Below are 26,485 nucleotides of genomic sequence, written 5' to 3' on the forward strand. Positions count from 1 at the left end.
TGTTCCCCAAGAACTGTGATAGCACATGTTCACTTGAAAACAACTGGTATTATTCTAGTTTGCTAACCAGGTATTTTAAAATGATTAAGGTCTTGAAATTAACTGAAGGAATGGAGAATGCTATAACAAAGTATTGCACAAGGAAAAGAAAAATTACATTTCATGTGCATGTAAAGATCAAAACAACAGTTAACTCATGACAAAGGTAAATTGTTGAGAAAAATGTCTCGTCTTAATGTTAAGTATCAAAATACCACATAGCCTAAGACTGCAGGCTTGAGAGAAAATGTCTTTTAACTGATCTTTTAATAAACCACCTGCATGTTCCACTATGGATCATTTACACATCTACTCTAGAGCTTTGTAAAATAGGAACTCCTTCCTCATGGTTACCAAGTATCTTTTGCCATTTCCCTGAATTATTATGTAGACTGTTACCACAAGCATTTAAATTGCAAACAAAACAAAACATCCCAGCAAAATGCCTGAAAAGATCAACACATGTTGCTATTCAAAATCTTGCTTATTGAAATGTGATTACCACATTAAATATTTGGTTTTTTTCAATGTTGAGTTCTCCTGTCATCCCCAAAGCAGATACTATTAAATATGTATTTCAAGAACAAAGCACAGAACAGCTATTTGATGATAAAAAGTTCACTTTGATGATTTAATAAAATTGGAAAAAATATGATACCTGCAGTGAACAACAACAGGTTCTTCTCTGCCAGCCCTCTTCTTTCGCACAAGACACACGAAATCGAGGAAATCGCTGGAATCATCAGGAACCCCATGATCAGGCCATGCAATGTACTGGATTTGGGTTAGCTGGCGGCTTTCCTCTTTCTAATCAGAAACATGAAATTTAATCAAGGGTAATTCAAGTCCCATTTAAAAAAAAAACCCAAAATAATAATAAAAAAATCAATAGTACATTTATAGCAACTTGTACCCATAATCAAAGTGGCTTCAGGCAGTGCTTTGTTAGCACTAACCATCAGTCATCTGGATTTTACAATTACTTTTTCTTTTTTTTGTTTTTTTTGCTTAAAAATAAGAAAGGAAATCCACAAATTATTATATCTTCAACAGGTGGAAAAAATTACAGAGCACATAATAGCAAAGCAGTTCAAGGATACCAGCAATCTAACTGAACACTAGATACACAAGAAGGTGGTCATATTATTAGCAAACCAAATTTAACAAAACAAGATAGCATCTTACAAGATCAAATGACAGCAGTGGGGTAGGGAGGGGAGATCAGACATAAAAGCTTTCCTTCAGACCCTGTGTGAACAGCAGCAGTGTTTTGGCTTGATCTAACCCTCCTACACCTACAAGACACAATGACTTTGTTTTCCACTCCCTCCCCTCCCTTGCTCTGGTATCACAAATATAATCAATCGGCCTCTGGTTAGGGGAGGGGACAGCCCGGGCAACCAGAGTCGAATTTCAAAAGAAGAGGAGCTACTGCACTTTAAATAGCCTTTAGGCACTGAATCATTTACAGAGATTCCACGGCTGATAGCAGATAAGCAATTGTCTCAACAGGACACGGGCAGGAATTTAAACTGCAGATTAACTAAAAGGCACCTCTATCAAACTGGCTTCTCAACTGGTAACTCAAGCAGCTAGAAACAACTATGTGAACTAAATTCCAGATACTCGTTTCCAAACATTTCTGACATTGAAATGCTGGCTGGGGAGGCTCTGAAAACTACACGTGCCCTGAAAATCATGCAATGCATGTTCAAAAAGGTCCTTCTTTACATGTAGTCACCATGCCAGATTAATCTTTCAGCAGGATTTATCTTCCATCTTCTTGCACATATTGTTCAAGATGGAATTATTAAGAACAATTAGCCTCTACAAATATTTTTCATCATCAGTGTGATGATGAAGCACCTCTAATGTCTCATGTTCTGAAAGCATCTAGGGAATAACAAGTTTCTCAAATTCTTTTATTACTCTTTTTCTTTGGCCTGGTTATGAAAGACACCACTAAAAACTTCTAGGATAAATAACACATCCTTCATGTGATTCAATGTATATGATTATGAAAAATGAATCTCAGTGATATTTTCACTTATGAAAAGTTTGTTATCATTTTATGGACAGAATTTCTCCTAGGAAAGTACATGACAATTAGTTTTCCAGAGGGTTCTAGAAATAAACAGTTCAATTTACATGGATATGCCACCAAGATGAAAAGAAAATCTATGCATGTTATGGGTAGTATCCAAGGATTCTGCAGATTAATACATGAAAATATATTAAGATTTTACCTCCAGATTAGTCAATGTCATTTCTCGAAAGACATAAGCAGGATTTCCTTCTTCTGAATGGCAGGTAATCTGAAAATTCCCATATGATGAGCTTCCTGATGGCTCTGGCCAGTACTGATGGCATTTAACCTAAGGTCAACACATTTTTAAAGATGCCTGTGTTTAAACTCAGAGTATAATTTTCATTTTCTCTAGTTTTTATACCTTTATTTGTTACAGATTATTTTGATCATTTTGTAAACACTAATTACTTACCAACAGACTTTGTTACCTAATTACTCTTTATAAAATAAGTTATCATAAAGATTTCCTGTTTCTCTTTCCAAGAGGACACATGCCCCAGCTCTTGCAGTTAGTTTAACTGAAGATGGATGCCTTTATCTTCCATTAACAAATTTTTTAAGACTTTATCTATAAATATTCCATCTTAACACTTGACTGACAAAGATGCTGCTTTATAAATATTTCTGACCTCCAAAATCCTAATCTGATTTTCTCAAAGTACATTTATATGGGAAAAGAACAAACAAAAAAAAAAGGGGAAATACGCAACAAAAAAGTTGCAAAGCTAATGCAGAAAACAAGGGGATGAAGATGGTGGACTTCCAATCAAGTCCTCAAATGTGAATGAAAACTTCAAACACTATGATTTTCTGAAATATGGTTTGAATGCCTAATTACAGAGGTCATTTCAGCTCAAGTGTACTTTTGCATTTCCAACCCACCTGGCGAATCTTTAAGAGCAGCCAGATTTGCAGACTTCCTGCTCCACTGAGACATCCCGGCATGCAGTGGGATAGTGATGTCAGAAGCCTCATGATCAGCTTTAGAGCAGGGAGTCTGCCTATGGGTATAAGACAGATAAGGCCTTTTATTTCATTATTAAGCAGCTCTCCAAAGAACTCCACAAATATCATTATTGAAGGGGTGGGGGAACCTCAGAGAACTGCTGTTGCAAGTCTGTTCTTAGCAGATCTGCAAAGAAAACTCAAAGTAAAAGGGCACTTGTACTGAAATTGCCTCTAATCATGTTTATTTGGGAGGAGGCAGCATCATGCAAACACTGAGTCACTGAAAAATGGTTTAAAACCACTGCAACTTCCCTTCAATTATTTTAATTCTATTTAGAGTCCTGACCTCACAGCAAGTATATGCTTGTTAAAAAGTCAGAATATATACAGGGAGCAGAACTACAGTCCAAGTTGGTCAGAACAGCCACAAGGCACTATAAATCCATCTTCAGAAGAAATCCTGATATGGAGGAATTCCACTCCACTATTATTGTAGACTGTCATTTCTGTTCACACACTTAAACAGCCAGTGCTACTGTGCATATTCCAGACTAAACCAAGTAACTCTGGAATTACACTGTGTGTATGACCACACTTGATCGTTTTGCCTATCTCCAAATGATAGAACAGCATGAAATCCAAAGCTATTGAGGAGAAACTACAGCTTAAACCAAAACCAAACAAGCCACAAAATACACCTGAGGCCTTTTATAGCACCATACACAATTATCTTTACTAATTTTAACTCTTAATTACTCTATTACTAGTATTCTATTTTAACACATTTTATAAACAAATTAAAGGGCAATGATTATTTCACACAATTAAACAAATCTTTATAACAGAATAACATTTTATGGGAAATTTTAGAGTTCAAGTTTTAAGGAAATCCTTGATAAGACATCCATCTAGGCATGTGCTATAACCCTACAAAGCTGTATTAGGCTGACTTAAAAAGTAATCTCACTACATATCAAGGAAGTACTCTGTGAAAACTGATGGAACTTCCTGGAGTTCCTTTATTTGAAGTTTAGAGAAAAAAAGCTCTATGAAACTAAATTCTAGGTGCTTTTTACTTTACAATAAGGAATCAAACAGAGCAGACTGAAAGTATTTGAGGAAATATATGAAGAGTTAAGCGCATTTCAAGACTGAACAAAGTTTAACTATTGGCTGCATTAACAACACCAGAAGGTTTAAAATCGAAGACTCATCATTGCAAAAGAACTAATAATGTACTGCTCTTATGAAAAACAATTACAGAATGATAGAACAGTTCTGGTTGGAATGGGCCTTTAAAGACCATCCAGTCCAGCCCCCTGCAATGAGCAGGGACCTCTCCAACTAGATTGAGTAGCTCTGAGCTCCATCCAACATGATCTTCATTGTTTCCAGAGATGGACATTCACCACCTCTGGGCAACTTGTGCCAGTATTTCACCACTCACATTGTAAAACTGTCTTCCTTATATCTACTCTACCTACACTTTTCTAGTTTAAAACCACTTCCTACTATCCCCTTGACATATTATAGGCCATCACAATATATTCCTCTAATCCTTTAAAGGTTAATCACTAACAGTTTTTTAGAAGATTATGGAAGTGGCATTTAAGGAAATGTTTTACTTACTCTGCCCCGTTCTACTTGAGTTGTTAACATCACAACCATGGAAGAGCCTTGCTCCCAAGTCATCTGCCAAAAATCAGGACAAGTGTTCGGTAATGGACCTTGGCAAGCAATGTACTGGTTTATTATTGTGGAAGAAGGGATTTCCATCTAAAAGAAGACAAAGTCATTATTTTAATTCCTACAGCAAATGAAAGTCAGGCATTTACAGTTTAGTAACTAATATTTTAAAAAGCATCCATGACATTAATTCTATTTCTTAATGGCTAGCAAATATGAATTGGCACAGATAAAAATTCCTTACGGGTTTCACATGCAAAATTACTACAAAGATTCAAATACAGTTTACATATGAACTGACAGTCATGTAGTTGTCATAATGAAGATTAATGGATGAAAAAAGAAATGACAGAGTAGTTGGCAAACAATTCAGGTGCAAATATTTCTTGCTCTGTGGGTTTTTGACCCTAACTTTTAAAACACAGATCTCAGAATTTAATACCTGGGGTTTTTTTAATCAAAGTAAGTAGCTGTAATTTTTCTGTTACTAACAATGAAAAAAAGAAGAAGCAAAAGAAATTGATGCCAAATTAAACTTTGCTGTTGTTAAACAGAACTGTCAGAGGAGTAATTGGAAAAGAAGAATTAATTGCTCTGGAGAGGGCTGGGTTCAGTTTGCAGTTTTTCACATAAAATGCAGGGCTAGACTTGAACATTTCTGAAAAGATGTGCCACAAAACATTAGGAAGGAAATATATCTACAGGAAATTTCAAATCACCTGACTAGAGGCTTAGTAGCCATTCTAGCCTGAAGAAGACTTATTAAAAAAAAGATTTTTTAAATAAAATTTTTCATTAAAAAATTGTAGAATTACCTAATGTCAGAAGCACTTCTGAGAAATACTACTCACATTTATATAATTTGCATTGATGTAATCTTCATTACTTTTTAAAATAACCCGTGTAGCATCATCTGAAAATAATTTTAGAAAGATGTTACTTATTTAGTAACTGCAGTAAAATACTTTCAGAGCACATACAGACATAGCAATACTTACAAGGCGAAATGTCTCTGTATCTATTTTTGGAAATGTTTTGAGGTAATCTGGCACAAGACATTGTCATTCCAGGCTTTTTCCTATACAATTGCTAAAAGACAAAGCTGATGGTCAGAACATAATAGATGCAACAGTCTCATTATTATATTATTTGCCTAAACAGAATTTGTTCTAAAAAGATGTGCTTTTAGAACATAAACTATGGAGCAATAGTAGCTTCAACAAACATGAATATACTTTTAAAAATAAAGCACTATAAACTTAGTTATGCTCTGGAATCACTGAAAATGACCAAGATGTAGCCAAAATTTGTTTAAAGAAAATGAACATTGAAATTTCAAGCTTCCACTAGAACACTGATCCAGAGAAAAAGTAGTATTGTATAGTGGTAAATGAATTCACTGATATTGACATCCCACTTGGTCATTTGGGGCAAGCAGATTATGTTGTGTATAGGCATCTACCCACACTGCACTTCTTTCAGTCAGCATTTTTGGTTTTTTCCCCAGACGTCCTTCTGTATTCAAATAACTGTAGAGCAAATCCTGGTTACCTTGCACTTTTCCTGCACAAAATTGCCTTTGAGAGGTTCCTTCCCTTTCATGCTTTAGTCATGCATTGCCACAACCCTTGTGCTACAAAAAAATCAGTGAAACGATCCAGATTCCAAAAAAGCTGTTTAAAAAACTTTTACAACATTGAACCTGCTAAGGAGAATAAAACTTATATTAAAGCAGAATTTTAAATAACTTAGGAAAAAAAATCTGCTCCTTCTAAATATAAAGGAAATTTTACCAAAGTTCTTAAAGAATAGTATATAAAATGTATTTTATAGATATATGTTGCAAAATACAATGCTAGGTCTCCATTTGGTGAGGAAATCACAGAATTTGCACTGTTGTGTTTTACAAACCTACTGTTTCCTGCTTTAAGCCACTTGATCTCATGCATTTAAGAGCAGTATCACCACGGCACAAGTCAGAGCTGAAGAAAGCTCATGGCTATCAGCAGCTTAATGTCCCACAGAAAATGAACTACTGCTCTGAATTATGTCAATAAAAATTAACTATTTATAAAGAACACAGTTACATTAGCCTTTAACATTAGGGCAGTATTTTCCATTGGCTATTTTCCCTTCCCTCATCAAGAATGCCTATAGAATGTCAACAGCTCAGTGTCATTCAGTTTCTACAGCAACTTAGGTATGGAATGAAGGTCTGAGTACAGAACACATATTTTGGTAGACATTCTTCAGCCTTCATCGTTATAAAAGTATTTTATTAGCATGTCCCTGATAACCACAAGAAGTGTAAGTAATCAATGAAACTATTTATAAAACTAAAACCCAGGATTAGGTATGCTTAATTTGCACATACAATACAGGATTGATTTTTTTCCCTTGGCTGTTTTTCTTTTGAGAGTGTAAGGCAGTTGTTTTCCTGAAGGATGCTGACTGTACTGAAATTTAACTGAAATCTGCTTTGTTTAAAATAATTGCTATCCCAAAAGACGTGGAACTTGCCCCTGGCTCCAGGCTATCTGGTACTCACATCAAACTGAGCCAGGACAGTTCCAGTGATAAGCCCCTCTGCTAACTGAATCATGGACTCCCTCAGAGCATTATCATCTTGATGGACACCATCAAGTGGAGATTTCTCAGGGATGTACTGAAAATCAGGCTCGCTCTCCAGCTTCTCTTCCACAACATCGTAGACAGCTAGAACAAGAAAAGGTATGAATGCTCTGAAGATGCTGTTTGACTAAAGTTAGCTGTAAGTCATTTATTTAAAATAGCAAAAACACCACATTTCTCCTGTAGAAAAATCCACACTTATTAGCACATCAATTTTAGTCCCCATCAGCAAGGACAGGGAGTCTTTACTGATCATTATAACCCATGAAAAAACTATTTTTTTCTTTGGTGTAATAGTAATTTAAGTGAAAGCCCATCACTGACAGCTAAAATTTTGATCAAAACTTGCATTATACCCTGCCTTGTCTGATATAACTCTCAAATCTCAGATTCTCACATCATGTCTCTGATATCATTATAGCTGCATTTACATTTTACTTACAATTCACTTAGAACTCATTTTAGGCTTCAGTAATTAGGGAAAGATGTGCAGACCAGCTGAGAAAATTGCATTTAATACATGGCATTATGAAGCTATCAATGCTCTATGTGTGCCTTGCCTCTAAGCTCAGAAATTGTATGCATCCTCTGCTACACATAACAGACATATGCTGTTCAAAAGCCTGTTTTTAAATTATTTTACATCGCTACAAAGAAGGAAACTGGCTACTCCTCACTTTTACAACTCACATGTTTTTATCCAGAATACAAAAATAATCAACATGCAAAGGGAAAGACAGTTTGTTTTAGAGAATGTGCAAACAAAGCTCATAATTTTGTCTGAAAAGAAAGTAAGCACACAAAAGGTGCAAGAGAACTTACACACAGAATGACAGAACATGTAAGTGGGGAGTGCAAATTAGTGAAAAAGGGAAAATTTTTTATGAGGTGAATGAGGTACTCTGCAAAAGTAATTTCAATTATTCCAATTAAGCATCAGTATTTTTCATTCTGCTTTTTCCTCTCCAACTCCACTGTAGTTTAGAAGTGCAGCAGAATTAAATCCAGTGCCCATCTGCTGGCTGTGATCCAACAGTGTATTTTGTTAACACTGCATAAGCTTTTATTTAGATTGCATTTTAGCACTTCTACTAAGGCTCCTCAAGTAGAAATGTTACCAGTGGTTTTGGATTGTTTTAAAAACATATGGAAGGATTTATATGGAAGGATTTTGTATGTACTGACTTCCAATGTCACCCAAATACTGAGTATTTGGTGAGGGGCTTTTTGTTTGTGTTCAGTTTAAATTTTCCTTAAGAGAATAATAATAACCTTATGAAATATATTCAATATCCATATAGCTTTCTGGACATTTTTATCAATGAGAGTGAGAACAAAATTTAAATTAGCTGTCTGTTAGAAATATTTGATATCTGACTTCTTTATTGTTTTGCAACACTTAGGTACACACAGCTCCTCAGATTACGGGATCAGTACACTGTGTTGTTGCAATTCCTTTTCAGGGAAGGGTGTTATTTCTTACAGGTTAAACATTCCATGCCAGGACGCAAAACAGAGGTTAGAAAATGAGAGCAGGGTGTGGATTTTTATTTTTAATTATGATGTACAAGCCACTCACCATTGGGTCGAACTAGGAGCACAAGTTCCCCTGAGTGTCTCTCACAGCTAGCTTTAATAAACATTACAACTTGGTCATGGGTATGCTCTGCTATGTCCCTGCCGTTAATCAGGACAACCTGGTCCCCTTCATTCAAACGAGGGACACACAGATCAGCCTGCAAGGTTGAGGGAAAAAAACAAAACCATCTGTAACACAAGCTATTACCTATTTCTTACCTTAAAATAACCTAAAGTAACTATACTTGGGCTCTCGAATCCTAACAGCCCTGTTGCTATGGTTGCTGCTCTGTATTCAAATGATAAATCCAAGAGTTACACAATACACAGGCAGTGCCATTCCCATTTGCAGCTGGGAGGTGACTGGCACTGTAACGTGTCTTTCAGCAGCTGTTACTCTACCCCTCAACTAATGCAGAAAGCTCCTCTGTTTGAATCACCCTTTGTAGAGGCAATTAAAAAGCAGGATGTTTTTATCTTTGCAGGGAGGGGAGAAACATGGCCAAACCATGTCCAAATCAATTTCACAGGCTTTAATGCTTCAGGTCTCAAATACTGCAATGGTAATGGCAAAAAACAATGTACAACTCCTAGTAATCCCAGGGAGAGGAATCAGGTGATAAAAATTGTTATTATAATCACAGTCTAGACATCATTGCAGAAAAGAAAGAGCACAAGCCATCACCAACTATCTTCTCCCTACAGAGTGAATGTTTAAAGCCAAAACTATTCAGGTTATTAAATATTTCAGGGATAATAATTAACAAGATACATGAAGAATGATTTCAGCAAACATTTTAATACTTTCAAAGAGTAAAAAAAAAAAAAAGGCAAATAAATGGTTAACTCCACTCCAACCAACACCTATCAACAGAGCTGACTCCAGTCAGCTGAATACCAGGTCAGTATTTCTGGCAATAAATTGACAAATATTGTGCCTAGTTTGGAGACACTCTTATAGTCACTAAATATCAGTAACAACACACAATCAGACCTGATGAATGATTCATAATGTCTGGTTTTAATCTACATGTTGGCTTTACTCAGCTACATCTGTCACTGAAGTAAGACATTTGCTATTTTAGTTATTTTTAACACTCTTTCAATATGTAATTTATGTGAAATTACTGAATGTCTATATCTAAAAAAAGCAATAAAGTAAAAGTATTTTTAGGATGGCACAGCTCAAGTACCAGTGCATACTGAGCATCTGTAATGCCTTGTAATTTTCAGAAATTAAACTTTGTTTCAGCAGGAAAAAAAATACTTTTGAGGATTGAAGAACTTTAAAAAATATGTTATACAGCCCCATCAAATTTTCACTGCATGTAATTTGCTTTGTTCTGATAATGTTATAGCAAAACCTAATTTTCACAGGCAGCTAGAAAATAATTTATCATTTTCAGGACATCCTTCAAGATACACAGATACTGCTACAAAGTCTGCTTTTTTGATAACTTACAGGTGTTCCTGGAGCTACCCTGGACACTATTACTGGCATCTTCTGATCATATCCACCCTTTAAAAACAAATTAAATTAGTAAGAAACCCCAAATGTCAGAAAATAACCTTAATAAACATAAAAGAAATAGATTTGCTGTTACCTTTACATTGAAGCCAAACCTTCCATTTTCATCTGGTTTCATTCTGATCATAACAAGATTGTCATGGGGGACACCACCATTGGGCTGAAGACAAAAGTTATATTATATTAGTATATATTTTGTTCACAGTTAGATTTTGAGGATATTGTATTTAATAATTCTGCAATTTTCTTATCAAATAATTGTTCCTGGACACTTGAAAATATATCAATCGAGAACACCAACACCTTGGTTTTGCATAAAAGGGAAAAATTACAGGTTTAAGAGTCTTGGATGTAACTAATTTAAAGGCCTATTCTGTCAAAGTAAGCTAAAAGTAAGAACGAATATTAGAAAAGACTAAGTGGCTTCAAAACTCTAATAAAAACAGCATAGCAAATGGAAATTTCTTAAATTCATTTTAAGTAAGACCACAGTGAAGAGCTGCAATAAGAAAGTAATACAATGAAAAGAAAGATAATTGAAGATGTCCTTTTGTTTCTATTAACTGCAACATGCCAGTAGCAAGCAAGGAAATCTTGGTTCCCTATCCCTTACTCCATTTCCAGTCTAGTGGAGTATGAGGTGTGACATATGCTCTGCAATGATTCACCTCTGAAAATTTTAGCTGCTTTTTTCTCGATTTTATTTGGATGACAACAACACTGTTAAAGGAAATGCCAATAAACTGAGGAATACTAGCTACCTTTTTAATCTTTAAATGAAAAAAACCAACCTAGTGCCACTGAAGTGACTTTTTGCTGGTTCCCATCCATATTTATTTTACAGACTGAACATTAGCTAGTGTTTCTATAGTTTCTATAGTGAGAATGCAAACTAATAAAGAAATGTGTTTCAAGGAAGTTTTCAATGTTACCAGTTACAGCAAAGCAGAAGACTCATACTTGGAAAAATACACAACAAACTTATAAAAGCAAGTATTTTTACATGTTAGAAAGTTCAGAACCTGGAGTTTCACTAGGCTAAAGAAGTCTGCACAACTTGGCTCATAGTAGTTAACTCAGCTGCAGGTATCTTCTGTTCTTGATTAAAACAAAACAAAATTTGCCAAATGCATTCATAGGAATGAAAAAGTGAAAAATTTGGGAAAGTAATGGCACAAGAGATATTAATGAAAAGGAAGAGTCTTAGGAAGCCTGATCATATGCCAGTCACTTCAGCCTACGCTCACCGGCGTGGGAGATCAGACAGAATGAACATCAACCAAGTGCTCACCTGCAGCTTTTGGCAGTTTTTGTGCCACTGCATTCCCCAGACAGAAAGGAAATGCTGATTTCCTGCTTTAAGATGCTATTTTGAGCAGAAGTTTATAATGCAAGTGTGCAGAGAGGACTGTATGCTGTCCTTAATGTGTTTGACTGAAGGGATTTTGACCACACCTGTTTTCAAGTACTTTCAAGTACTTCTGACATTCTCAGACTGGACATTTAGGGATTGCAGATGGAGTAAAAAGTTGTCATTACCATATGTGTCCTACTACCTTTCAACACAGACCCTCCATACATGCAACAAACAAAGGAAATTCAACAGCTTTATGAAGTCAAAATGGTGAGGGGTATTCTCTAAAATATTTGAGCTGGAACAGTAGAAGACTTTAGCAGTGCAGGAACCTGAATTCTGGTCAGAAAAGCAATTTTGAAACAAAACAACATTCCAAAACTTGCAGTCATGCTATGTTCCTTCTTCTGCAATCCCCAAAATAAAAAGTCATCAGCAGACCAAATTAGAAGTTCAATTACAACAGTGTGCTGCCTTCAGCGAGACTGCATAAATGTGCCCCACTGGAGCACAGCAAACAATCACACTGACAATGCACAGAGAAAAAACAATCTCATTCACACAGCTGTGTTGGTTTTGCTGAACTAAAAGGAGTTAAAAAAACAAGTGAAAGTTATTTTTGTCAGTTTGGTAAAGATAACTGAATACGGGGCAGAAAAACTTGATGACTAAAGTAGTGTTATCTTTCAAAACAGAACAGTGCTTTAATGTGACTCAGGTAAGCACTGCCTGAAGACAAAGCTGTTACAAATTCTGTTTCATTATTAAATTATAACAAAAAATTTTACAACATTCCCAAAACACTCAAAACCTTAAAACTTTCACTTTTGAGTCTTTTATTAAAACCCCAGCTCAGAAATGAAACAGGGGCTTTATGGAAATCTTAACTTTGTTGTAAGGCCTGAGAGAACAGAACACCATAGGTTTGTAGTTCAGGATGCAAAAAAAAAAAAAAAACTAAGGCATTTCTAAATATCATTTTGGGGAGGTGACTCAATTTTGAATGCCCGAGGCTGACAAAACTGTTTACACAGTATTTGCTACATCTGGATGTTTTCCCACCGTCCAACACATTTCTTGTCCTATTTACTGTTCACATCAGTATAAAATCTAGAACCACTGGAAAACTTCTGGAAGGACAAAAATCACAAAAGTGATCAGGGAGATGTCTCCTCAGTCAGACAATCAACTGACTGTCTTACTCATCTCACACATGCTTGATTATGGAAAAAGAACTTCTGCTCATATTTTTCTATTTGCTATCACAGGCCTCTTGATACTCTCTTTCTTGGAAATTCTGATGAGAAATGCAACCACAGACTCAAGAAGCTTCTCCTGATAAAACTACTTTAGAAGCTGGTAGGCATTTTCAGGTTTAGCTTTTTAGCTAAAGCTAGATTAAACACCTGCAATGTCTTCTTTAAAATTGATGGCAAATGACTTCTCAAAGAAGAGGTTAGGCAGAAATTTCTGCACATTCTGAAAAGCTAATGCTCAAAAGGTTTGCATAACCATCCCAATGTAGTGATTTGTTGTCAACTGACAAAGCACTACTCCAGCAGCTCTGAAATGCTTCAGAACCAAGCTCATGTAAAATAGGACCATCATTCTGATAAAAAGCAGAATGGTTCAACTGGATTAAAAAACTTACGGTGGATTTTTCAGGTGATGCAGGAACATCAAACGTTTCATTAATATGGTTATCCAGTTCTTGCTGTGAGTGTGAATGATGAATTTGGTTCCAACTGTTCTTTTTAAATTGTTTGGGTGGTAATGCTGGAGGCTGCCCATCTAAAGGAGTCTCTTGAGATCTAAATACCAAAATAGAAATATGAAGTGGAACAATCATGAGATATTGCAGTTCTTTCAGGGTTGCAAATAAACTGAAAACGTTAGAAGAAACTCAAGAGTTTGAGAGATGGTTATCTGTATGTATTTTTAGAACCTCAAAAATGTAGTGCAGTAGAATATATTGGCAGCTTATGTCTGCACCTGTTGCAGCATTTTTCTTGACAAGTAACTGTGCACAGAACCAGCAAGTTCATCTTTTACCTATGACCTTCTTAAAAATGGTTTTAGCATGCTTAATCCATTACTTCTGATCTGCAAGCACTCCTTTGTAGATTAATAAAATTTTCTCTGTGTTTTTGTATAATATGGTGAATTTCCTTTTGTTAGTCCTCTTGGAATAAAAGCTTAACTGTGTAATTTGTATTACATAAATATATGATTCATCTTTAATTATATGGATTTATATTTAAGAATTAAGAAGAACATTTGGAAAGGCTCAAAAGGGCAGTGAGCTCACAGTTCCCAGTAACTTGGTTTGAATGCCAGTTTCTAAATACCAGCAGGATATGTCATCCTCCATAAGCACCCCATTAAAAAGTACTAGTAAGTCATTTAACGATTTCAGACAACAGCCCACTGATAGCAGATCCATAAACCATCAAGAATGAACTTACAGGTTATAGCTAAATCTAAAGAGAATGCTACCACCAAAAACAGAGGTGTCTGTTCTTTCACCCACATCCCTGCCTGCTTCCTTGAAGAACTGGTCCTCCTCTTTTGGCTAAGGCAGCTTACACCAAGCAACCAAAACCACTTTTTGGACAAGTCTGGGTCCTCTGGTTTATCTCAGGGCTGGCTACCATGCAGAAAGGGAAGGACACTCCTAGAGGCAAAAGGAAGACACTGCTCCTTTCATTACCAGCAAGCTGTAGTGGTAACTCATCACATAACTCCCCCCAAAACACACATGAGCAGCTCTACTATATTTAGTAGTCTTGCCTCAGTGAACTGTTAGCAGGGCAAGACTCCCAGTATGACTGCACAAGGTTTCAAGTTGCTGCAAATCTGAAAACCTAAGGCACACATCAAACTCCATACTGTAAAATTTGTCTCTATGCAATTCAAGAAAGGCAGATCCCAAATACATGTTCAAAAATAAGAATCTCGGTAAAATGGAGTATACTGATTTAAAAAAAAAAAAAAAAAAAAAAAAAGAGATTAACCTTTTTCAAAAAGCATGAAAACTGGGAAATAGAACACTTCACTTTGAAATGCCAAACATTTTCTGCTTCAGTTTAAAAGAAATTAGTCAATATTCTTAGCAAACAAAACTGGTAACATTTTTGTCAGTGTATGAAAGAAAACAGCACATTCTAAAAGATCCCAACAATATTTTTCTCTATTTTTCTGCTTTATTTCAACTTTCAGAAAATATTTTTTTCATGGAGTGTTACAAGCAAAAAAAAAGCACTAATTATTCAGTCTGATGTCGGAAGAACCTTATGTTCAAAACACAGTTGGGAAGAAAAATAGTATTTCTTAACACTTTTCAGTGCAAGTAACAGAAAAAAGAGCACATTTCATTTTTCAAGATAAGCAGCTTTTCTAAACTCATTTTCGTGGAGAGAAAAATAGGATGATTGTCAACATTTGCAAAACAAATCTTCAAGGCAGCAATAAACTATTATACATCGACTTAAAAAGGTCACCCAGAGATTTTTAGCTGCCTATGCATTCATTCATTCAAGTCTGGCCAGCACAGACTACTCAGTCTTTTAAGTTATGTATTTTCCTGAAAACAATTACTCCTGAGAGTTTCAAACCAAAGAAAAAAAGGAACAGAAAACATGAATAGAAACACAAAAGAAGTTATCCTGATAAAAGCAGAAGATGGATCTGATGTTTGACTAGATGTCTGTACATACATGACAACAAACACAAGTAAATTCCTACCTAACACACAAACTTAAAGAAAAGATTTGAAAAGTTACTTAAATGAGCATTTTACAAGCAGCGCTGTAAGTTCTGTAATATATTAGCATAATGAATTGTGAGAACTAACAATCAAGCCTCGGGCATAAACTTCAGTGCTTTATATTTGCCCAGTCAGCTTTGAATTTCCTTATGAATGCTCAGACAATGGCAATGAAAGCAGCCTATTTTGCAGGCAAAGCAGCTCTCTGTTACTGAATTCAGCAATTTACATAATAATAAAATAACGTAGAAACCCTGGCACTGGCAAGCTTTGGGTATTTTTGTTACAGATATCCGGTCTGATCTTTTTAATATATTTAGCAAAAGTTCCATACACACCCCCATAAATTTATTAAACTAAACACTTACCATGTACTTTTGGAATTTGAGGTTATAATTAGCTTGGAGAACTACAAGCACTATCTCTCCATTTAGTGTTGAATAGGATGTGCAAATGGAGAAAAGATGTGCAATTAAAGGTTATATTAGCTAAGACATAATATCCTTCTGAACTGCATGGAAACTGTTAATTTCTTTTGCTATGTTGATTCCAAACTTAAAAAGATCACCAAACCTACTGCCAGTCAGGTTAGCCCCTCTTTTTTACACATATAAATTTGATCAATAAATAAGAGTTTCTGACAAAATAGCACATGGACTACCCAAATCTTTTCAGCCAGAAAGGTCAAATTGATTAAGAAATAGCTTTTTGGACTGTAGAACAGTATAGTTTAAAATTATATAGCTACTATGAACTTGATGTAAACTATTTTCCTTCATAAATGGCAAATCTTGAATCAATAACATCAGCTTAAACCTTCAAAAGACCTTAATGGGATTCACCTAATTTTGAAAGTCAACGTCCTCATTCTTAAAAGTATCTTATACTAGAGATCTATACCAGAATATTAAATTTTAGTTTTAAGCTTCTAACAAGAGGGAAAAAAAACCCAAAAATGGAACCCCTAACACTTAGCGATGGAAGAGCAATACTTTTTTTGCTTGGGCATAAAAAGTGCAAAAACATGAAAAAACAGCCATAGTTGTACAAAACCACTTCCTCTCTTTCTAAGACTCATTTCTATGGTGATTTACTCAAGAAATCAAGTACTAAATAAACAAATCCTCAGATCACTCAGGAAAATCTTGTAAAACTTCAAGTAAAGGCATAAGAATAAAGGATAGTATTTATAATTGTGCTTTCTTCACTGTATCATTGTGTCATTCACTAAGGGTTTCTCATAACTGACTTCAGTTGGAAGTCTTAGAACAGAAGGAACCTGACCCTGTTTGGCCTTTGGACAACAAAACTCTAATATGAGAAAAGATTCACAACTGTTTCAGTTCTGAGAGACTTTTGGCATGTGAGTATGTTAAAAAGTCCACCAAAAAAAGGATAATTTACACGACTAGGTCAAATTAATACTACATAACCCTGAAAGTTAAGTAACTAGCTGAGGGTCAATTTGTAACTATTGTAGCTATAGTAAAAAGCGTCATGGGCTATTTGATAACATTTCCAAACTTGTGGGAATTAAAACTTTTCTTCAATTCTATCAAAAACCCAGCCTTTGGTTCCACATTCAGACACTGATGGTCACATTAAAGCAAACCCACAGCTTGGGTTGGTGGGGATGGTATTGTAATCCTGAACCTGGAATATGTCAGACACAGGTCTTCAGTTCTGTATCATCTAGCTCTTTCTCACAGTAAGATCTACACTAATGCCCCTAAATAACAACCACATTTTATTAGATTGCCTGGCTCTCCCTGACCCACATTCAACAATAAATTCTTCAAGGCCAAGATCTCTGACTTCTCTCCAGCAGCCCTGCACGCCACAGTGGCGTGGTAAGAGCAGAACTTACGGGGATGATTCCAGGATGATGCTGTTGGCCTGGGTGGAGGATGGAGATCTGTGATTTACAAATACTTCACTGGGGGAGGTGTGAACCACATGATCCACTAAATGTCCGACTGACGAGGGCCGTAACCGGGCGCCTTCTTGAGTGAAGGCCGAGTTGCGACTAAGAGGGAAAGCAGAGCAGTGCAATGTGACAATAAGAACAATATTATTGTTAATCTACATTTCTGATACCACCCACTAAAATTGGATGCTAAAAAAATTATTTCCTCTCAGTGCAAGCACATGTTCATACATGTATTTTTATTAAAATTTCAAAAATCACTGAAACAATTACATTGTCAGATCAACATGTATTTCATTTTTTTAAGAGATCAAAAATTGTTTTAATAAACACTAAGGGCTATTTTAAAAAATATTTACTTTTAATTAAAGAAGCCTGAAACCATTATGCTCCAATGAACAAGCTGACAGCCCAGTCAACAAGAAGAAAAATTGATTCCGAAGAAGACAAATCCTGACTCTGTTTATGACAGAACTTAACCTGAATTTATTAAGATGAACAATTTATGCCCTGCATCTTCCCCTAGAAGAATCATAAGTTTTGCACTGAGAGTCTTATAATTTCTGGAATCCAGTATTTTCCCATTTGAAAACTAGCATGAAAACATTAAAATTCTTTTAAACATGCATGATTAAGTTTGTTATGCTTTAAGCATCATTTTTACACAATTTCTCAGTGATTTTTAAATGCTACAGGTATTTACAACACTGATCTTGTGAATATTATGCTGTGGAATCTTAAAATCTTGTCGTATATGTCATACAAAATTGAATAATGCTGATTCTTAAGCAAGTTTCAGCACACTTAGAAAATTGGTCACCCTCCAAAAGAAATCAGGAATGTTTTTTCACTAACTTAAAACAGAAGGCTCTATCACATGAAGAGTGAACATTGAAAGGAAAGGCAGAAAAATTGAGAAGAATAAACCTGCAAGGATTTCCAATAAAGTAATTTTCCCCAATGCTCAAAAAAGTGGTATTAAATGAAATAAATTATATATTAAAATTTCACATAGATTTTATCATCAGGGTCTTTTTTAAACCAAATTAATAACTTAGTTTTAACTGTGCTTGAGAAAACTCAAACTCTCAAATTTCGGGTAGTGTTATACATCCTACACTTTTTATAGGTCAAGTGAGAAGCACCTAAATCTCACACCTAAAAAATCTTTTTTTGAATCTGAAGCTAAGTGTTATAAAGAATCATTCAGCACACATTTTTTGAAGCTATTTGTCTACATAACTCATGAATCCCTTTATTAACACAAGTAGGTCACTCATGTTAGGGCTGGAGAGGCACTTGTAGGGACAGAAGATTTGATGCTACTCACTGATTTGGGGTTCCAGGTGGAGACCGTGACGGGAGGCTCTGTGTTTCCAACCTATCATCAGACAGTGAGTTCCTACTCACTACTTCCCAATCCATCCCACTCATTACTTTCCGGGCCAGGGGTTTACTGGGGGATCTAGAAGAAGAAAGTCAAATGACTAACCAAAAATTGTATGATGTACGAACAAAATTATATAAAACTCACCGCAATGAAACTGATGTTCTATCACAGGAAACCAAATGATATGTAAGACAGGAAACATAATAATGCAAAGCTGTATTTACACGGGCAGTTCTGTATTTTCTCTCTCTACTGTACTTCATTTAATGTCCTTTGAAAAAAATGCCATTGAAATATAAATAAACTACTGATGGCTGTGAGGGAGACAGGCAAGACAGAATCTGAACTCACTAGACTTTTAATGCCTCAAAGACAATCTGACTCAAACAGCATAATCATTGAGAGATCTGAACTTAATAAATGTAGAACAAAACCAAATACATGAACAAGTGAAAAAATCTCCTCTAAGTAACACAACTGTTTAGCCACCTCTGTAAAAATAAAGCAGCAGAAACATCAGGCCAAAATACTCCCAAAGACTTTGAAGAACTGAAAGTGAGGTAATCAACAACATGGGAAGAGAGTTACAAAGTTTTGTTTAGACATCAGGGATTTCCATCAAGACCACATGCTTTCTCCCAGAATGTGCGTTGTCACTTGTCAGGCAGATGCAATAATATTATTTAACTATTTAAACTTCTTTTTGGGTAACAGAATTTCATCTGGTTTTGTGCCAGTAATGTTCTTCAGGTTCATTCCAAAGTTCATTTTCAGCAATACTTTTATACAAAAGGAATTCTGTTTTCTACTTGTTGCCTTCTTTTGACATTAACAAAACTTCTTCTTCCCATTCTCTGGTCATTCCACGATGCCTACAATCTCTTGCCGTTTCTTTTACCTCTTTCTTAAGCAAAAATGAAACCATATTGTAACCTCTCATAAAATACATTTCCCTTTTATATTGGAAAGCAGCAAATGAATCATCTGTGGTTGCTTTTTTCTTAGCATTGCATTGGATGGTTCAGCAATCCTGCAACTAAAAACACACCCAGACTTTTGCAGTTTGCTGTTTTCAACTGACAATTTTTCAGCTAACAACAAAAATACTTTTAAACAGTCCATACATGCCCGGTACATTTTGTGCTACTAGGTTTTTACTTTTACTGCTTTCACGGTGCTACATAGTTCAGATTTCTCATCTGTCATTATCAACCCTCTCTAGTTCCAGTGATACTTCAATCTTTTGTGACATAATAATTTCATTTCCATTTGCCTTCATATTCTATCACTAAATTCTCCAGCTTTGCCCAACGAGGTGACAACATATTATTGTATGAGCAGCTCCATACAAAGATATCAAAAAATAATTTCTGCTTTCACTGTCCTTGTGACACATGATAACTGTTCTTTATCTTTGTCATTGTTACTGGTTTACTGAAAGAGCAACTCCAGAAAGAAGGAACTTTAAGAAAATAAGGAACTACCTGCACACAAACTACATCCTCTGAAAACGGGAAACTTGCTAACAAATATATTTTTGCCTCTCACAGAACTTAAAACTCAATGCAAGTCACCACCTTGAGCAGATAATATTATCCTTAACATTACCAAAAAACCCTACAACAATAACCAATTGTGAACTCTATTGAATAAGCTTCATAGACAGAAATAAGTAAGATGTCACAACTGTTTTGTACTGATGGAGTGGTGGTGTTCTTGTGCAGGGTTTATTTTGATTTTTACCCCACCAAGCAGATCTAAACATGTATTGCATTCTGCTTTACTGCTCTAAAATCTCACTGAGTAATAGCTGAAAAATTTCACAAAGTTAAGCGAGATGAGCTATTCTAAATAATACTATTTCAGGTGTTATTTCACCTGGTGGAAAAAAAATCTGATAGCACACTGATATTTGAAAACAGGGAAATATCAATTAATTCCTTTGGAGAAGCACATCAAAGCACATCCAGTTTCTTAGCATGCTTCACTATATTTAAGGAATATTAATTTGATTTGAAAAATAATTAGCTTGGTATCAGATCAATTAAACCAAAATTCCAATTCCTGTAATTTGCTTCAAATGTGAGCAACTCAAACCCCTTTGGTATCTTTCTTCACAAACATGTATATGCAAGCAGTTCTGAACAGGTAAAGGAACCTGAAACTGAAACAGCAGAACTGAGATGCGTGTCTGATTCTAGCCTTTCATTATTCTTGTATTGATCAGGGCTCTGATCAGCTGGACCCTGCTGACTCTTAATCATCTGTTTGCAGCCAGCAGATGAGCACCAAGAGCCAGCTCTGCCAAGAGGTGGATTCTATTACTAGCCAAAGAAGAGTCTGAGGGAAAAAATGCAGAAGAATGTAATATAACCAGTGCTGAATTAGGCAAGTACAGGACTGCAGATACAGTATTTGCTGACAGACATGTAAAGGCAATTACTGAATCTCATTTACCTTCTGTGAAAAAGCAACAAATGAAATGTAGGAAAGTTGAGGCTTTTCTTAATTTAACACACAACAACAGTCTAAGTGTACCATCCTTGCCTGTGTGAAACTAGATAAATTACAGAGACACAGGAGCATACAGGGTGGGGGAAAAAATCCAAGTTTTTCCAATAGTTACATTTTTGACTGCTTGAAAAACCCCCATTGCTTTGTATCTTATGCCAGAATCTGTAACTATGTTTATGTAAACTGCCTCAATCGATACAACAAAGGAACACAACTCCAAAATGAGCAAAGCATCACCTTCTTCCCTATGAAAACATCCAATGTCAAGGAAACACTCACCTTTTATTGTGGATAGGGTCTGATCTTTCAGAAGATCACCTTACCACCATGATAAACAGCTGCAGTGTTTATCACCAAAGCTTCGTCTCAATTATTTTATTAACAGCTCTAACCTCAGAGTCCCCACCCACTTGTGTTTGTTGCCCCAATTTCCTGTCTTTGCAGAAATTTCAAAGAAAAAATTACCACACTGCAGAACTGAACTTCTTAGTGCTGTGCCAATTTTAGTTCTTCTGTCAACACTTCTAAATCCAACAATAAGGGGTTTTTTTTAATTAACATCTAAGATTTGTTATGAAATATACCTACAAATTTGTCCTTTATCTCTGACTTCTAACAATATTAAAATAATTTTCTCACACCAGAGTGTAGCTGAGGAGAAGGGAGAGGAGAACTAAGATGCATAAAACTTTGAAATTTTTGAATTTTAAATTTCACCTCTGTCTGCTCAGCCTGGATGCTTCTATTGCACCCAGCACAGGGCATTGATAGTTAACAGAATAAGCCATTTTCAGATTTAATTTTGGTGTACCTGCAGAGACACTCCTAAAAGTTGGAAGCAGTCCCATCTATTTGAGTAGCAACAGAAACTGAAAACTTTACCTGCCCCCAAGTCTTATGAGCTGCAATTTTACAGCAAATACAAAAAATAAACCCAAACACTCAAAACTGAGTAGAGGGATGACATCACATAATGCAACTAAAAAACCCCATGACATTATATTAGCTCAGCTACAGTACAGAAAAGCCTTCAAATACAGAATTTGTTTGGCATCCACAGCTGAAGGGCTAAAATCTTGCAGAAGCTGGGAAAGAACAAAGGTGTTATTTGGGAATAGAGTGGGAATTTAAAAAATAATTTCTGTCTCAAAAAGAAACATAACCTGAAGCCACAGCCTTGCTTTGTATTTTGACAAGGAGTACAGGGAACACATTTCTCAGCAAATCTGACAAATATTGCTGCAGACCAAGAGAGTAAAACTATATACAAATCTGCAAGGTACACAAGACAAATGACATATGCAATTTAAAGCACCAGAGAAATGATTTGATAGACCTGAATAAGTGCATAATTGAAGCAAGATTGAGTTTTTGGAAATAGAGACTCCAATTTATGATAGGGAGTTTGCAGATACAAATGACAGACAACCTCTCACTCAAGCCCCCTGCTCTCAGCCCCCTGTGCACACCAGAACTGAGCAGCCCTAGAATATTTTGCAAGGACTCTAAGAGAAAGCAGAGTCCTTTAAGAATTCTCTCAATTCATTACTTGGTTGAACCTTTTTTACTCTTATTATCTACTTTTATTAAGTTTTGGGAATTCTTATGGGGTTTCAGGGATTGTGAATAATATCCTGCAATAAATGAGGCCAAGAGAACAGCTGTTAATAAAAATTATAAAACACCCCCCAAAAAACCCAAAACCAAACAAAAAACCAAAACACCCACAAAAACCCTAAACAACTGCAGCAACAGTCTTCTGAATGCTGAACTTAGTGCTGCATGAAGATTAAGAAAACAGCACCTACATAATGTATGAGAATATATCCTTCACAGTTTAAAGGTTAAATGTAAAGGTTTCTACAATTCAGAAAAAAATAATCCTTCAGCCAATTTTAAAGTAAAATCCTGAGAACAAACAGCTAAGCCTGCTTCCTGTAGATTAAAATTGCTTGTTTTATTTAAATGGCTGTTAAAAAATTTTATTTCCCTGTCTTGTGCTCTGCACCCACGTTTCACTCAGTGTGTAAAGGCCAGAGCAGCTAGTCATTACTTGTGGCAATCAACATTTTCCAACCTAGAGCCAACAGATCACTCTAGTAACATCTCAGTGTAATTCTCTATGTTCATTTTCTTACCATGAAATGATTCATAGGTTTGCTTAGACAGCATTAGTTCAAATAAGGCAGTTTCTAATTAGGTATTGTTAAGAAATCCAAGTGTAAATCTGGATAACTCTACAAAAAACCACTGAAAATATTTCTTTAACTGATCTTGAATTAATTTTATTATGCAAAATAATAAAAGCAACAGCAATTATTTAAACTCATGTGTCCACCTCATTCTCAAGAAAGACCTTGAAAAGCCACCAAAAGAATCCCACTGTCCGAGAGCTTAAAAAGCTGTTCAACGCTACCATGACTGCCTGATAAAGTCACACCATGAAAAAGAAAGGCAGGCTACAGGAATAAAACCCAGACTACAGCTGGAAAATCTTAGAAAACAAAACTTATCCTCTGTATGAATACAAAAGGGCTGACATCTACTCCGTGTGTCAACCTGAGATGCAAATGTTTAGAAGACAAAGAATTATTGTTCTTAAATTAAGTTTCTTGAACAACACTGTGTTTTAAGCTTTTTTCACTCTTGAAAATATTAAAGGTCTTTAAAACTGAAAAAAATTAATTGCACACTGTCATGAGGAAGACAGAAGAAGCAGCTGATTTGTTAAAAACCTTTTGAGATATATTTGTTACAATACACCATTATTTCATTTCACTGATATAAACACATATGCCTCAGACAACAACCATCAACACTTCTTAGAAATTCAAAATATGTGGATAAATGCTCTATTTCTTAATAAAAAGGCAACCACGGGAAATAAAACTCCTGAGGATGAATGAGCCAAGTATTTTATTAACTAAAAGAAACAAAGATTTATGAAAATAAGAGCAGTTCCAGCCATGGCTTTTGATTTTATCGACTTCATCCATTTTATCCAACTATATTTTATAAACTACAAGTGACCCCCAGCAGCACTTGCTGGGTTTGGCTGCAAAGGGAAGAGTGCCATCTACTGCATAAGAGTTTCTGAAATGATAAAAATACTCCTCAAAACAAACTATCAGCTCTCCTCCACTCTCTTGACTTGTGGGGAATCGCCAAGTTTAGAGTGCAACAAGAAAAACCATTTTTAACTGATTCACAACTGTCATTTAGTGAAGTAAAGCTCACCTGTCACAGTGTTGAGTCTCCTAAGTACTAAAAAAAGTTGCTCCAAGTACAAATCTAAATTCACTCACATTCCCAAAGCAAATTAAATGGAGTAAAACCCGGTTTTACACAGGAAAAAAAAAATGATTTTATAAAAATCTACTTGTAGAACCAACATGTTACAAATTTCTGCCCCCCCAAACCTAGTATGGAGCTATCTATGGTGGGCTGAGCTAAAACCCAACTTAAATTCTAACGCACAGAAAGGGGAAAGAAGGGAAGGAAATCAAGGCAGAATTCACCAATGCTCCTAGAAACAGTGTCAGCAGGCACTTGGCAAATGGCAGGCACTTTGCTGGATTTACTACTGGAAGTCTGCAAGCACAAATTTGAACTCCTGAGTTCCTTAAAGGGCAAAAAGACATCTTGGATCTCAGTAAAAGTAGAAACATAAAAAAAGGACAGGACTGCCCCCTCCCCACAAGGATTCTATTCATGATCAGAGCAAACTGCCAGGTGGATGTAGCAGGTGCTTTACTATGGAAAACAGCACCATAATTTCTGAAGAAATAACTAAATTTATGTCTTGAATCTTTTATTGTAATCACAAAACTGCTCAGGAGCCTGGAATAAAATTAAGTCATATATTCCTGATTAGCCAATTACTCTGTGACCAAATATCTTCAGAAGCAACTCACATTTCACAGTAAAATGCCTCATAGAGACTACAGTGATAAAGCTGTTCTCACAAGTAAGACTCACTGTACTTATTTCCAAAGAAAATACACATGTACAGTTGCAAGATATTATTACAGACAAAAATACCCATTAACTCAGTATTTTAATGGAGTCTTTTAACAGGAGGAAACCATTCTTTGTAATAAAAACAGCACAGAGAACTAATACAGGTAACAACAAACTATGTAGACTGAAGGCTATCCTGAGTTTTTTAAATGTATAAATGGGAAAATATTAAGGAAAGCAAACTACTTACCTTGCAAATACCCTGTCTTTATTTGCTCTTTCTTTACCATACTGCACAGATTGGACCTCTGTTCTCCCACTAGAAAGAAAAACAAAATCAAACCACTAAATCCAACATGATTAAATAACAATTTTTTTTTAAATTGAACCATCTCAACAAAATGCCTAAATTCTGTTTTCAGTCATGCTCAAGCAATTGCCCTGCCTTAAGTACAGCATAACCTTAGAAAGCACTTGGTAGAAATGTAGGTCTTCTTTCCAAATAATTTTAGATGTAGCAAAAGCTTTCCCTTCTGCTTGCTTTTTTATCCAAAGCAATAAGAAATCTCTGCTTGGATCTTTGAGTAACATTTAATAATATTTCCTGTTATAGTCACTGTCAAAAACTTACAGCATCTCTTCCATACTCTACTTAAACTATTCCCTGAATTGCTAGTAACGAGGTTGCTACTTAGTTTAGCAAAATACAAATACCACTAAAAAATTACACATTAAGCACATCAGGATTGTATTCTTCTATGCAACTTGTCAAAACCAAGCTTAGATCTTGGAACTTGCTGATTTTTCATATAAGAACAGATGTCTTGTGTCAAATCAAAGATTCTTTATAATATTTCATCATTTCTCTTCTAGAAAAATCCCCCAAATTTTAAGTACCTATCAGCACTTAAGAATTGGTGACAAGATACCAGCAACACTTGCTCTTGTAGCCACTTCTCCCTGAATAACTTCAGAACAAGCACAGAGTCTCCTACAAGGATATTTACATAATGAAACCAAAGAATCAGCTATTTCCACCATCATATTACAGAACTACTGGATGTGAAGACCTGAG

At 35.6% G+C, this 26,485-nt stretch overlaps 1 protein-coding gene across 4 annotated transcripts in view; it reads right to left on the reverse strand.

The window, feature by feature from the left end:
- Window positions 1–26,485, reverse strand: part of PTPN4 (protein tyrosine phosphatase non-receptor type 4) — a 103,112-nt gene that overhangs the window by 5,693 nt on the left and 70,934 nt on the right. For 2 of the 4 annotated variants that reach the window (XM_018911382.3, XM_050977100.1), the window contains 13 exons: window positions 25,661–25,729; window positions 18,877–19,011; window positions 17,487–17,645; window positions 13,505–13,664; window positions 10,576–10,659; window positions 10,434–10,490; window positions 8,973–9,129; window positions 7,311–7,477; window positions 5,761–5,851; window positions 5,614–5,675; window positions 4,706–4,852; window positions 2,286–2,414; window positions 698–846 (listed from right to left, as the gene is read on the reverse strand). In XM_018911382.3, the coding sequence (XP_018766927.1) occupies window positions 698–846; window positions 2,286–2,414; window positions 4,706–4,852; window positions 5,614–5,675; window positions 5,761–5,851; window positions 7,311–7,477; window positions 8,973–9,129; window positions 10,434–10,490; window positions 10,576–10,659; window positions 13,505–13,664; window positions 17,487–17,645; window positions 18,877–19,011; window positions 25,661–25,729 (1,566 nt within the window). Of the gene's footprint in view, window positions 1–697; window positions 847–2,285; window positions 2,415–3,010; window positions 3,154–4,705; window positions 4,853–5,613; window positions 5,676–5,760; window positions 5,852–7,310; window positions 7,478–8,972; window positions 9,130–10,433; window positions 10,491–10,575; window positions 10,660–13,504; window positions 13,665–17,486; window positions 17,646–18,876; window positions 19,012–25,660; window positions 25,730–26,485 lie in introns of those variants that run through there. The other 2 variants (XR_003946267.2, XM_050977101.1) reach the window with 2 other exon arrangements.

Source organism: Serinus canaria, chromosome 7 (genome assembly GCF_022539315.1).
Source record: "Serinus canaria isolate serCan28SL12 chromosome 7, serCan2020, whole genome shotgun sequence".
In the NCBI taxonomy this organism is placed as follows: Eukaryota; Metazoa; Chordata; class Aves; order Passeriformes; family Fringillidae; genus Serinus; species Serinus canaria.